The sequence below is a fragment of the Penaeus vannamei genome, chromosome 1 (genome assembly GCF_042767895.1).
Source record: "Penaeus vannamei isolate JL-2024 chromosome 1, ASM4276789v1, whole genome shotgun sequence".
Classification (NCBI taxonomy): domain Eukaryota; kingdom Metazoa; phylum Arthropoda; class Malacostraca; order Decapoda; family Penaeidae; genus Penaeus; species Penaeus vannamei.
The window spans coordinates 41,878,668-41,891,167 of record NC_091549.1 but is presented as its reverse complement, the minus strand read 5'-3'; the positions used below and the strand labels follow the sequence as shown (position 1 = coordinate 41,891,167).

General features: G+C 34.0%; 2 protein-coding genes across 6 annotated transcripts in view; one reads left to right on the top strand and one right to left on the bottom strand.

Moving 5' to 3' along the window:
- Nucleotides 1-2,094, top strand: part of LOC113805080 (DEP domain-containing protein 1A) — a 37,843-nt gene extending 35,749 nt beyond the window's left edge. For 2 of the 4 annotated variants that reach the window (XM_070123190.1, XM_070123181.1), the window contains exons 12-13: nt 300-425; nt 1,138-2,094. In XM_070123190.1, the coding sequence (XP_069979291.1) occupies nt 300-425; nt 1,138-1,278 (267 nt within the window). In that variant the 3' untranslated portion in view covers nt 1,279-2,094. Of the gene's footprint in view, nt 1-242; nt 426-1,137 lie in introns of all 4 variants that reach the window. The other 2 variants (XM_070123183.1, XM_070123177.1) reach the window with 1 other exon arrangement.
- A 183-nt stretch (nt 2,095-2,277) lies between these two features.
- LOC113805078 (CDK5 regulatory subunit-associated protein 3) overlaps nt 2,278-12,500 on the bottom strand; it is a 10,975-nt gene continuing 752 nt past the window's right edge. Inside the window, exons 2-12 of one of the 2 annotated variants that reach the window (XM_070123204.1) lie at nt 12,478-12,500; nt 11,418-11,592; nt 10,089-10,189; nt 9,480-9,617; nt 8,924-9,022; nt 8,273-8,438; nt 7,304-7,419; nt 3,743-3,883; nt 3,474-3,605; nt 2,745-2,950; nt 2,278-2,637 (exon numbers count right to left, since the gene is read on the bottom strand). The exon at nt 12,478-12,500 is cut by the window's right edge and continues 101 nt beyond it. In XM_070123204.1, coding sequence (XP_069979305.1) covers nt 2,391-2,637; nt 2,745-2,950; nt 3,474-3,605; nt 3,743-3,883; nt 7,304-7,419; nt 8,273-8,438; nt 8,924-9,022; nt 9,480-9,617; nt 10,089-10,189; nt 11,418-11,592; nt 12,478-12,483 — 1,527 coding nt within the window. In that variant the 5' untranslated portion in view covers nt 12,484-12,500 and the 3' untranslated portion in view covers nt 2,278-2,390. The remainder of the gene's footprint in view (nt 2,638-2,744; nt 2,951-3,473; nt 3,606-3,742; nt 3,884-7,303; nt 7,420-8,272; nt 8,439-8,923; nt 9,023-9,479; nt 9,618-10,088; nt 10,190-11,417; nt 11,593-12,477) is intronic. The other variant, XM_027355987.2, reaches the window with a different exon arrangement.

Below are 12,500 nucleotides of genomic sequence, written 5' to 3'. Positions count from 1 at the left end.
ATAATATTCACAGTAATCTCTGTGCATACATTTGCAGTAGGTACTTAATCTTCCAGTATTTTTGTTCTGGGTAGTGTCTTTGTCTCATACTTTTTTTATTATTATTATTATTATTATTATTATTTTTTTTTATTACAATATATATTTTTTTTTACTTTGGTGGTGGTGGTGCAGAGCTTGACTTGTTTGTATATGCTTAGCGGGCGGACAGCAGCATGGCCCCTCCCTGTGTTCCGTTGCAGATCGTCTATGGCTCCACAGTGGGGGATAGAGGCGTGACCCTGACTTACTGTCGCCAGATTACCAACAAGGAGTTTGAGCGGCAACGCATGACTGGATCTCAGCTGTTTTTGGCCCAGCTTCTTGACCAGATTGTTGAAAATGACAAATTATCAAGCAAGGAGAAGAAAAAGAAACTCAAAGAGGTGAGTTTGAAATCATTTGCTAATGATATTCTGAAGAAATTCATTCAGAATGTTTCTATAAAAGTGTAATAATGGCAGAGAATACAATATACACTGACACCATTACGCTATTTATGACTAGTATTAACTGAATCTGAGATGACAGTCACTGAAAGTGGCCATGGAGACAGAAGGTAAAGGGTTAGGAACCACTGGTACAGCATAAAGTTACTTTTACATTAGGAATTAGAAATATTGTGCAGCTGCATTATCATGTGTATTTCACTTTTGCTGATAGATGAAAGACAATGTCAACACTAAGACTAATATGAAAGGAAAACCCTATCTATAGCCCCCTAAAAGTCTACATGTGAATGAAAATAAATAATTCTATGTTGCTACAGTGGAAGAAATACCAAGTACAAAATAGGTTGATTGAATAGATTGGATCATCATAAGTTAAAGAAATACTTTTGGAAGGCAAGATACATTAGTAGAAAATTGTAAGGTAGAATCTGTCAAGAGTTAGTCAAATAGGTTCTGTTATGAAAGATCATTCTTGGTCTGTGAACTTACACCTCATTTATGCCCTTCTCAAGAATTCTCACATTATCCTTTGGACTTACATATTGAGAGTAAAATGTAAAATATTGTAAAATACACCTTACCCCCTAAGGTGCATTTTACTGTTGATCTTTAATATTTTCCTTATATCTGTGTTTTCCATTTGTAGTTCAAGTCACTCTACCCCGAAGTGTATGCAGCAAGGTTTCCTGGTGAGGAACAGAAGGTGGAGAGCCGCAGCAAGATGAAGAGCTTGATGAAACTGGCTTCTTTATCTTCTCTTGGGAAAGGTCGCTCCTTGAGAATGTAAATATGCAAGAGTACCAACCAAAGATGCAATTACTGAAGTGTCATTTCTACATACTCTTCTGCCACTCTTGGTGTGAGAAAGATTGACTGTGGTCTTACGAAAGTTTTAAACAGCTGATCCTGTGATTGATGCCTGTTTTTAGAAATACGAATAGTGCAATTTTACAAATAAGGACCAAAGGGAAAGAAAAATGAAAAAACAGCCTTACTAGGTCTCAGGTACTTGAAAATGCCTTATTGTGAATAATTTAACTTGCTATAGAAGGAAGTATGTGCTTGCATGTGTGTGAGGTGTGTACAGTGAAGTCATTTATATACATACAAACTTACTCAACTTTTCTTGATACAAATATGAATCTGTCTTTGTGTGCTTTGACTTCTTGCATGTCTTTAGTGTGTTTTTACTGTTTTTTTCCTTTCACCTGTAAAAATCCATTAAATAGATTTATTACTATCATAAAGTCTTCTGTTATCAGTCAGATAATCAGCATCACTCAGTATTATTGCAAAGCCAAATTGAGGTCATTTATATGGAAGATAAGATGGAGATGCTTTTCATCATAATTATTTTAATATCTTTTAGCTTTTATACAGTTGCAATAGTGTCTTTCATATGATTGTTTCTGTACAGTATATAGGACTGTATTAAACATTTTAGATGGACGAATGCAAATATTGATATATAAATCTGGCACGACTTTTCTTGTGCCATTTGACTGTAAATAATTAATGTGCCAAACATCAGCATCAGCAGGATAAAACTTAACCTCTGTTTGATATGATCATTTAATACATTTTCATTAAAGGTTGAATATTTTTTTAGTTTTTCCTTTTCCTTTTGGGTTAACCCACTGATGGTTGAGACAAGTTAGATTATTGACAAAAGGTCAGGATGAAATAACTTGTTCATGGATAGAAATAACACATAATTTTCAATCGGGTTATTAGAGTCCTAAATTAAAAACAATGGGTTTCACCCAAGGTAAAGTAAACAATCATGATTTATACCTTATATTCTTTATTTATACCATGATAAAAAAAAATCCTAATAAAGATATATCCCACTGAAGACAAAAAGTATATATAATAATCTATTAGTCTGACAAACCAACTTTATGTCATAGACAGGCTAAGGGCCATCAGATTGACAGGTCTGTTTTTATAACGTTTGGAGATATGCTCTTCAATATTGACTTTCAACTCCTTTGATCTCTCAATCATTGTTGCCAACTTTGGGTGGACTTTCTGCTGCTCTTGTTGAGCTTCCAGCCTACGCTGGCGAACTCCTTCTTGAGAAATTACAAATTTATCAGCAACTGTGAGTTTTGACCTGAGTGATGCAGCAAGCCTATCAACATATCTGGAATGGAAGCAATGATCACAGTCAGAAAATCAATAGACAAATATAGTATCACATATAAATTGAAATAAAATGTTTCATATATAAAAGGGATGAAATTTTCATACTTTGGAGAAGAGTAAATGAGGAAGAGGTGCTGCATCTTGTTTGTGCTAAGAGGGTCAATCACATTCCGGATGTAGCTGATCATAACCTCTAACTGTTCTTTGGACTGGTCTTGCACAGAAATGGGAGCAGTAGAGAACTGGTTGATAGAGAAGCTTGATTCATCACTTTCCAGTTCTATTAGACGCTGTTTCAAGAATCCTTCCAGCTGTAAAGGGAGTGAATAATCATTTCACTATATAGCTAAACTGTTCCCATAAGTGTGCCTTTATTACAAACTTAGAAATCACTCTTATGAGAGGATATACATTGTTTGGGATGGGTTCCCAACCTGGGGGCCATGGAACAATATGAAAATTATGATGACTTAAATTGAATTTTATATCATCTATAGTACCTACATATAATTCTCTCTCTCTCATATCAACAAATTGGAATCATTCCATAAAGTGTTCTTGTCCTGTAGTTACTGATACTATTACACTATTCATAACAAATAATAACTGAATCTGAAAAGATGACAGACAATGAACAGGGCTGTGGAGATTATTACGTATTGATCAGGGGCCACAGAATTAAAGGTTTAGAATATCATACCTAAACAGTACATAAATATCGGGACAAATCACTAAAAGCTTAAAATTTTGAGTAAACTTTCATGAAACCAACCAAATGTATCTATACATACATAATCAAATTTAGTCACAATAATCACACAAAGTCTTTCTTACTTCAAACAACTCATCAATCAGTTGTGCACGAGTCTTGGGGTTGTACAGTAATGTAAGAGCATCAGTTCCTTTAGCTACACCTCCAGACACACCAGAGTCTTCAACCACAATATCCACTGTAGCAACATCATTCTGGAAAAAAACGATTACAATTTTCAATAACTGATAGGCCTGAGAATCAGGGCTAGATAATTATCTTCAACAAAATATATACTAATCAACACCTGCCCTAAAATACCCACAATTTAAATTTTCAGAATATTACATACCACATCTACACCCCAGTCAATGGTTTGAGGTTCTTCAGTGCTAAGATTTCCCCAGTCAATATCTCCTGTGGTTAGGTTTTCTGCTAACTCGATATCTGCGGTACTGAAATCAATGGTACCGCCAACATCACCAAAATCAATCTGAAAGTAAAATGATGTGTAATTCTAATAACTGGACTGGATGAATGTAATAGTGTAAAACCATATTAAATAATGCATATATAACAATAACAAGCTGGAATGGTTTTAACACTTAAAGCTATATGTAAATCTGATTGTTATAATTTATCACAATGCAGTTCAAATTGAAGAAGAGGTGAAAAAAGTAAATCTAATTGTGTGCACGTACAATACAATGGTAACAGAAATTTGGATATTATATAAGCCATTCTCTGTTTTTTATTAAATATTATCTGCTCTGGTTGTCTTAATTTCTCCTATATCTCTTAAAATGAGGTCACAAATGTTGTTTCAACAATAAAGAGAATGAAAAAGTCTGACCATTAATATTTGTCAACATTCGACAATAGATATCACAACTGCAAATGGAAAAGTTGTAAATTTCTTTGAAACGTCAATTCTAAACACATACGACAATTTTCCTGTTACCATTTTTGAACCAGATGTTTAAAGTTACCAATGCTGAATGGCCAAAACTAGTAGCATTTATCTTAACCTTGTATCAATGCATGTTACAAGTCTGTATTTAGCAATTCTATTAGGCAAAAAGGGATTATGTTCCACAGCCTTCAACTTGTTCCAAACTGTACTTCAAAATATAATAAATAAAAGAACACTCAACATAGCGAGTTTGTGATCATGAACATATGATCTTTATAAGGAAAGATAACAATTAAAAGGAAGAAAAGGACAGCATGTAACCAGCAAAGAGTATGCAGTCATGTGGTAATGGCAATATAGATTAATGCCTGTTCTAAGTAAATACAATTCCCATAGAATTAAAAAATTCCCATAGAATTAAAAAAAAAAACAAAAAAAAATGATGATGGGTGTTTCACATGCCATAACGGATTGTATGCAGTCAGCCACCCACAGAGTGGTTAAATGCACAGGAAACAATCTTTCCACTCTCTACAATTTTGGTTACAGCACATTCCAGGAAACAAGGCTGAAGAGTAACTTTATGCTTACATTTGAGAGGCAAAAAAGCAGTTTACTGTATAAGCACACCCTACTTATAGCATACTAGATGTAAGTGGCATGGCTTGCATGCCATCCTGAAGAGAGTCAAATTATGCCATAGAATGTACATGCATATCATCTACAAGCAATGGGTTTAAAAATGTTCTTTTTCATTTACCATTCCCATGTTTCCATTTAAAGTATTTTCCTACGGTTAAAGAGTTCCTAATCTATTCTATTCATTACTAATCATCAAAATCTCTATCACAGTTCTTTACTGAATAGTTTCCAAAAAAATACTTGTGTTAGATCAACCCTAGCCTAAGGCCATGTAATTAGCCAATTTTTTATTTTTTATTTATTTATTTTTTTTATGCGGGGGACTGCTTGACATAGAGTACTATTTTTGGTTTGCTTTTTTCAGCATTAAAAAATCTATATTTTCTTATTAAGGCAAAAATTTAAAAATCGGCCAATTACACGGCCTTAGGACTGCGAGGCTCTTGTGAAAGCAACAAACTGCATTTGAATCGCACAAAAATTACGAGAGTTAGGATGTACCGAAGGTTATGTAAACAAAGAACGGAGATATGGCATATTATATTTGGCACATTGCCAAAGATCGTTATCTCTGTTATTTTGCTCTGAATCTAATGATATTATATGTAAAATAAATGCTTATTTAGTGTACTTTGCAATGCAATGATTACCAAGTCAATAGGAATTTTCATTTTCAATAGGGACGCTATTCTGTAAAGGTATGTAATTTTTTTTTCGTACGTTGTTCAAAAAGGTAGATATTTTCGTCTGAAAAGTTTAATAAATGCATTTTATCTTAGAGACAACTAATCTAAACCAGATAAAAACTTTTTTTTTAATTCTTTAATTTCTTTTATTTTTCCTTTCATTTATTTATTTATTTTTTAATTTTGAAGAAATGGAGAACTGTGGATGGCAACATTAGTACAAAATCATTCTAATTATAAAGTCCTTGCATGAATACAACATGGTGGTACAATTTTGAGAATTTTAAAAGCATATGAATTTAGTACATTGAATTCGAGAACTTACGGAAGTCGATGAATTTTTCCCATGCTTCATACAGGGAGGGGGGAAGGGGAGATGGTCACTGGGTGTTTATAATTTTCGAGGAGGATCATATGTACATGAACACACGCACATAAAGTTAAAAAGATTAATCATCCTCATTTAGTAGGCCTACACTGACTTTCATATCTAAATGATAAAATATATTATCCCTCTCATACCGTTTTCTTCGATAAATGTCAATATTAACAGATTGCAAAGGAGAACAAGTTTAAAGTTTGTGATTAGCCATTTGCACCCATTATCTTTACTAAGAAGTGCATAAAATCATGCAGATGCCTAGGTGTTGTGGATATTTGCGAATTTATCGTACCTAAGACCTATGGTAACGTCTAAACATATTAATTTTTATCGTGAACGCACAAAACAAATGCGATAGCTTTTTGAACTCTAGATGAAGAGTGCACACACAAATGAGCTCAAAATTCCATATAGTTTTTATTTCAGAGCAGGTATTACTAAGTACTATCATCTTCAATATGAAATAATCTGTATCTCGCTTATACATCCAAAGTTCAAAATCCAACAATTAGGTAACATTCGTATCAAATTGGTCTTTACAACGGTAACTACCAATTTCAAATCAATTAAAATTTCCCCATGCTGTGATGTACCGACCTTTGAGTGAAATGTAACGGAAATATTTCAATCTTTACTTATAAGGCTATTTTTAAGCATTAGTACTTTGTATGTGATATACATACAGATTACTTCGTAAACAAAAACATATTACCAGGGAGTCTCGATAGAAGCATATTTAGCGTGTAAAAGGACACAAAACTGACATTTTTATTAGATATATTTCACAAAATATTTCATCATAAATCACAGTGATATATATTTTTTCCTGATAATGGTATAAAAGTGTTCCTTGAATATTCACAAACTCATATCTATGCGCAATGTCATAATCAAATGCCGTATGCACGATTGCAGCAAGCTAAAGTACACATAGGTGTACCTGGGCGCTCGTTAGCTACGTACCTCCCCATGTGCTGAGGGAGTCTCGCGTCGGCTGCAAGACAACGAGCCATAGGGGGGCCTTAATACTCGTTTGGTAGTTTCCTCATCCAAGTACCTATACTATACGCTAGCTAACTCAATTTTATCCCCCCCCCCCCCCCCGACAGCATTAGAAGAAAATAAAAAATAAGGAAATGTGAAATCAGGATAGGTTACCAGACTTACTAATTGATTCCTTGGTGGCTGAGTCCTTTCAAAGTCATGTATGTATAAAGACATTTCACAAAACAAAATTAAAGTGAACACTATATTTTCCCAGCAGCACTGGGTTAAGAAGGCAAAACTTACTTCACCCGCATCTGCTTTTTGATCATCATCGTCCAAATCTATCTCGATCTGCTGCTCCTCAATCTGGCAAGGGGGCTCACCATATGTCCATTCATATGTTGTCACATTTCCATGTTCTGAAAAGTGTGCAGTGTGGAAAAATACATACATAGATATATACATATACATACATATATGCATATATATATATTCACATACACATACATGCAAGGACATATATATGCAGGACACTGACAATTATACTACTGTCTTTGCCTCACTCTTGACAGGACCAAGGTTTGACTTTCTGCCACAGCAATAAATTTCCTATACCACTTACAGAAAAAATCTAAGTAATATAAGGGAGTTAAATGTGTAATGTCAGTGCTAGGATATGTCTGGCCTGATGAGTCACTCAAACAAAGATATGAAAAACATAATACAAAACTAGTGTTCATATTTTGGTTAAATATTGGTTGAATGATTATATATATACAATAAATGAAAAGTATGTTATGGATATTCTCTCTCTCTCTCTCTCTCTCTCTCTCTCTCTCTCTCTCTCTCTCACTCTCTCTCTCTCTCTCTCTCTCTCTCTCTCTCTCTCTCTCTCTCTCTCTCTCTCTCTCTCTCTCTCTCTCACACACACACACACACACACACACACACACACACACACACACACACACACACACACACACACACACACACACACACACACACACACACACACACACACACACACACACACATTCGCACGAATGCATCATCATTTATTTTTTTAAATAGAAGCTATGCTTCTCATTTACATATACCTTAATATTCAAGAGATTGTTTCACATCAGGTATAAACAATTAACAATCAGAGATGACATATTATTTAAATACCTACAATATAAGGAAATTACATACTCAATGGCAGACACCAAGTTCTGTTATATGTTAAGTAAATGTAATATCTATGTAAAAATTTGAGCAGAGTAGGCTTACCCATTATGTATTTTAACATAGGGAGGCAGTTGCAGTCTTCTTCTAAGGTAAAAGATAAGAAATCCATGTAAAGCTGGCGTGCCCCTTGGAGGGTTTTAGTTTTCTCAGCTATTTTATCAAACTCCCCTGGAAGCTCCTTTAATAGTGCTAATATTTCATGCTTTATCTGAAAAGTGAGATGGTGACTTTACTTCATGAACAGAACTCAAGAATTTGCATACATATGATGGTGAAAGTGTATGTCTTCTTGAAGAAGTGAATTGCATATATATATTTTACTTTTTAAACTGTAAGATATTTAAAATGAACTGGAATTTTCAATAGCAAAAAACAAACAAACAAATAAGCCCAAAAAATGATTTCCATGCATCTCCTGTAGAAAATGTATGAATGGGAATGAATATCTTCACAATACAAGAGATATATTTGATCTGCTTCAAATATATCTTTATCAGAAGTACATCTCTTGCATTGTGAAGTTATTCAATCTCCTTCATTCATTTCTAAATTTGTCAACATGAATACAGTTCACTGCATCTACTATTTGACATTTACCTGAAATAAAATAATCAAAGACTCACATTATTTCACTTTCACAACCTCTTGTTACATCAGGTGAAAATTACAACAAAATTTTGCAAAATCTCTCACCTTCTCTCCAGGAATGCCAATCTGTTTACACATCTGAGAATATCTCTTCCTTGCTTCTTCAGCTGATTTGATATACTCTGTTTCCTTACGATCACATTCCTGAAATTGAGAGATAATCAAAGGCTTATCAAAATTTTTTTTCGCTCTTTCTGTTTCTGGAAAGCACTGGTTTTATGTTCATCTGAAAATATTGTTTTTTCAAGATAGATAAAAAATATTAAACTACCTCTTTAATGATCTGTAAAAGTTGTAGCTTTTAAAAGGGTAACAGCACTTTTTTTTAATGCCTGCAAACTGCAAACTCATCTGCTTGAAAACTCCTGACAAGTGATTTTCAACACATGTATGTGAAATGTGCTGACTTTCATCACTGGTCTTTATCTAATTTGGCAATAAGTGACCTTCAAAAACTGTAATTTGTATTAAATATCCAGAAAGCTCCATTCTATTTTAATGAAAACCACTGCCCTCTTACCTCATTGTTTTGCCTCATATTACCTTAAACAGCACACAAACTCATAAAGCATAAATATACAGACAAGAAAAAAATCCACACCTCTTGTATGTGAGTCCCCTTGGATATCTGCTGCTTGAGGTCTGGGATGTCATACTTGACATTGCGCATCAGTAGGTGAGCTGCTTCCGCCAGATAGACACTATCCTTCTCATATAACCGGGTAATCTCTTGCCAATCCTGTAGGGCAGTTGTTACCATATCTTACTTTGGGAATTTAGGTGATTGTCATTTCACAACACAAATTTTGGATTTGTCTTTTTATTTGGTTAAAGATGCTGACTATCAAGAGAGCAACAGATAAAACAATCTTGCTATTGCATAATATATTCTATACATTATTTTTTGGAACATATAAATTATCAATTGGAATGATTCAAAAAATAAAATCCCAATGAGAGACATATGATATTCCAGATATGATACTCCATATTCATAAAAATGTAAAGATAAAAGTTTTGAAGGTAATATATTGAGGAATAGATGAAGAATGGCTCTAACTCAATCAGAACATTTCATTATTCATTATTTTTCCCAAACACAATTAAAACATGGAACAGAAAAAGGAATTTCAGAAAAAAAAGAAAATATATGAACAAACACAGGTAAAATGTAAGTAAATAAGCATTGGATAACATTGTATTGTCTCACCTTCATCCGCTGTGAGCCATACCATCCTAAAATATTCTTGGTATCCTTTTCTGTCTCCTTCAAGATCTCAACGATTTTCAGGCAGTGAAAATAGTTTATGTCTGACAATGATAAGAGAGTTCATATGAATCACACAATAGACTACTAAATAGAATGCAGCAAATAAGCAATAGTATATTCTCAAAGCTTACTATCTACACCTTGATCTATACCTGGCAATACTAACACCTATATCTTTTGTTTATGAAATGACTTCAATACATATTTTAGTTTCTGAGTTAGCAATCCCTCTTCCCCCTACCCTCCTCATCTAACAGCCTTGTGGGACCCATGGGGAATTGATCTGAGTCTTGGGTGTGACAAAAATCATATAAAATGCAGTCAATTTCTATATAATGTAAAATAATAATGTATAATACATTGCTTCCTGACCACTGTGACATACCATGTACCCAATCATTGGAGTTGCTTCTGTGCCCAATTACACTACAATGATAAGGTCAACAAATGTCTTCCCAGTATATTTTGGCAGAATAGAACTTGGACAATAAACCTAGGTATAATGTCAATTTATAAGCCCTACCACAATTGACTACTATATCAAATACACATGCATCTTCATAATATGACAAGTAGCTCTAAACTACCTATAAATATAAATTATACAAAGTCCTAGACAATAATCAACACATATTGTCCTTCTTGAAGACTTTTCCAAGTAGGTGTATATTGATGAAACAAAAATGTATCAATTTCAGCAATTTGTCAACATTGTCCATCATAAAACCTCATTGCTGTACAGTGAACCCTCGTTATTCGTGGGGGTTACGTTCCAAAAAGAACCTGTGATAAGTGAAATCCGTGAAGTAGTAACCTTTATTTTTTTTTAACAATTATTATACAATGAAATACTCTACAATACATTGAAACCAAAGAATAAAACCTTTTTACAGGCCCAAGCATTTGTTTAACAAATAAAAGTACTGTATAAACGTTTTTTACATATAACTACTGTACTGTAAAATAATTTTAATCATCAATACGAACTGAAGGCTTCATGGGTTTTAGAGAAAATTTGCAAACTTAAATTTGGCAAGCTCTTTTACGTACATGTACATATTAAACCGTAACGTTATTGACACACAGGTAGAGAAGTGGAGAGACTGTTTAGCCAATCAGAATGCAGAACACAATGCGCAATGCAAATCCATGAAGCAGCGAGAACGTGTAAGGTGAACCGCGTTATAGTGAGGGTTCAGTGTATACCAAAAAGATGCCTCTATATCTATCTATATGTGTATAGTATGTATAATAATTGATCTCACTAACATGTTCCTGAAAGCAATCTTGTGATTTCTGGATGTTCAGGCATGTCCTGGATGGCATTGTTGATCTTCTCTCTTATAATGCGCGTCTTTGTTGACCAGTCTCTTTTGACCTCCCTGCGAGACACAAGCCAGTCGAGGAGCTTGTGTCCATGAATGTCAATGGGTATGTCTTGTTCCTGTTGAAAAATATAAAAAATAATAATAAAGAAAAAAAGAAGATAGATGGAAGAGAGAAATTGGGCTTGCCATCACATTATACATAATGTGTAATGATTGATAATATACAAAAGTTTAACTCTTTAGCTGTTACAAATCTATAAAGAAATATTTGCAGAAATGTCCATATTCCACTCAAATGTGAAAGTCATCACAAACGGTATTTTCTAGATTCTTCAATAGTAATAAAAGTATGATATAAATGTATTTGAAAAAAAAAAACAAAAAAAAACACACACACACACTGGCCAAACTAAATCTTTAGTCACAAAATCTAAGTTCCTGTGACTGGGTGTACTGTCCGGGCACTGCCTGAGGGGAGGGTTGATAGGGGGCTCTGTCCCCTAACATCCACTGGGAACATTGTTGTCACCTCAATATGCATGGCAAGATAGTTATTTATTTGTCTATTTTTTATGAACTGAACATTGATTAGGTTATTTACTTACACTACTTGCCTTGCTCCATATTTCTTGTTTTTTATCCTCATTCCAGCGTTCGCAAAATATCGTTTCATGAAGGACAGGCAACACATGGAAGTGACTAGCAACTATCGACGATCCCAAACTCAAAATTCTTAATTATTCACAGATATTTCATAACATGATACTGGTAGGCTATGCGATAATTTTGCCGTGTTTATTCCTATATCACATACTCTATGCTTTATATATCCAAATATCATCAACCATATTCCCCATGAACAGGTTCCCAACCACTTTAAGTAAAACATTAAATTTCTAGTCAACCAACACCACGGGACTAAATGACAGTCTAATCTCCAATTAATAAAAGCCTTCACAACATCATGTTCCAATCTAAAAGAAAACATCAGTAGTACTAACATCCATTCCGTCAAAATCTGACG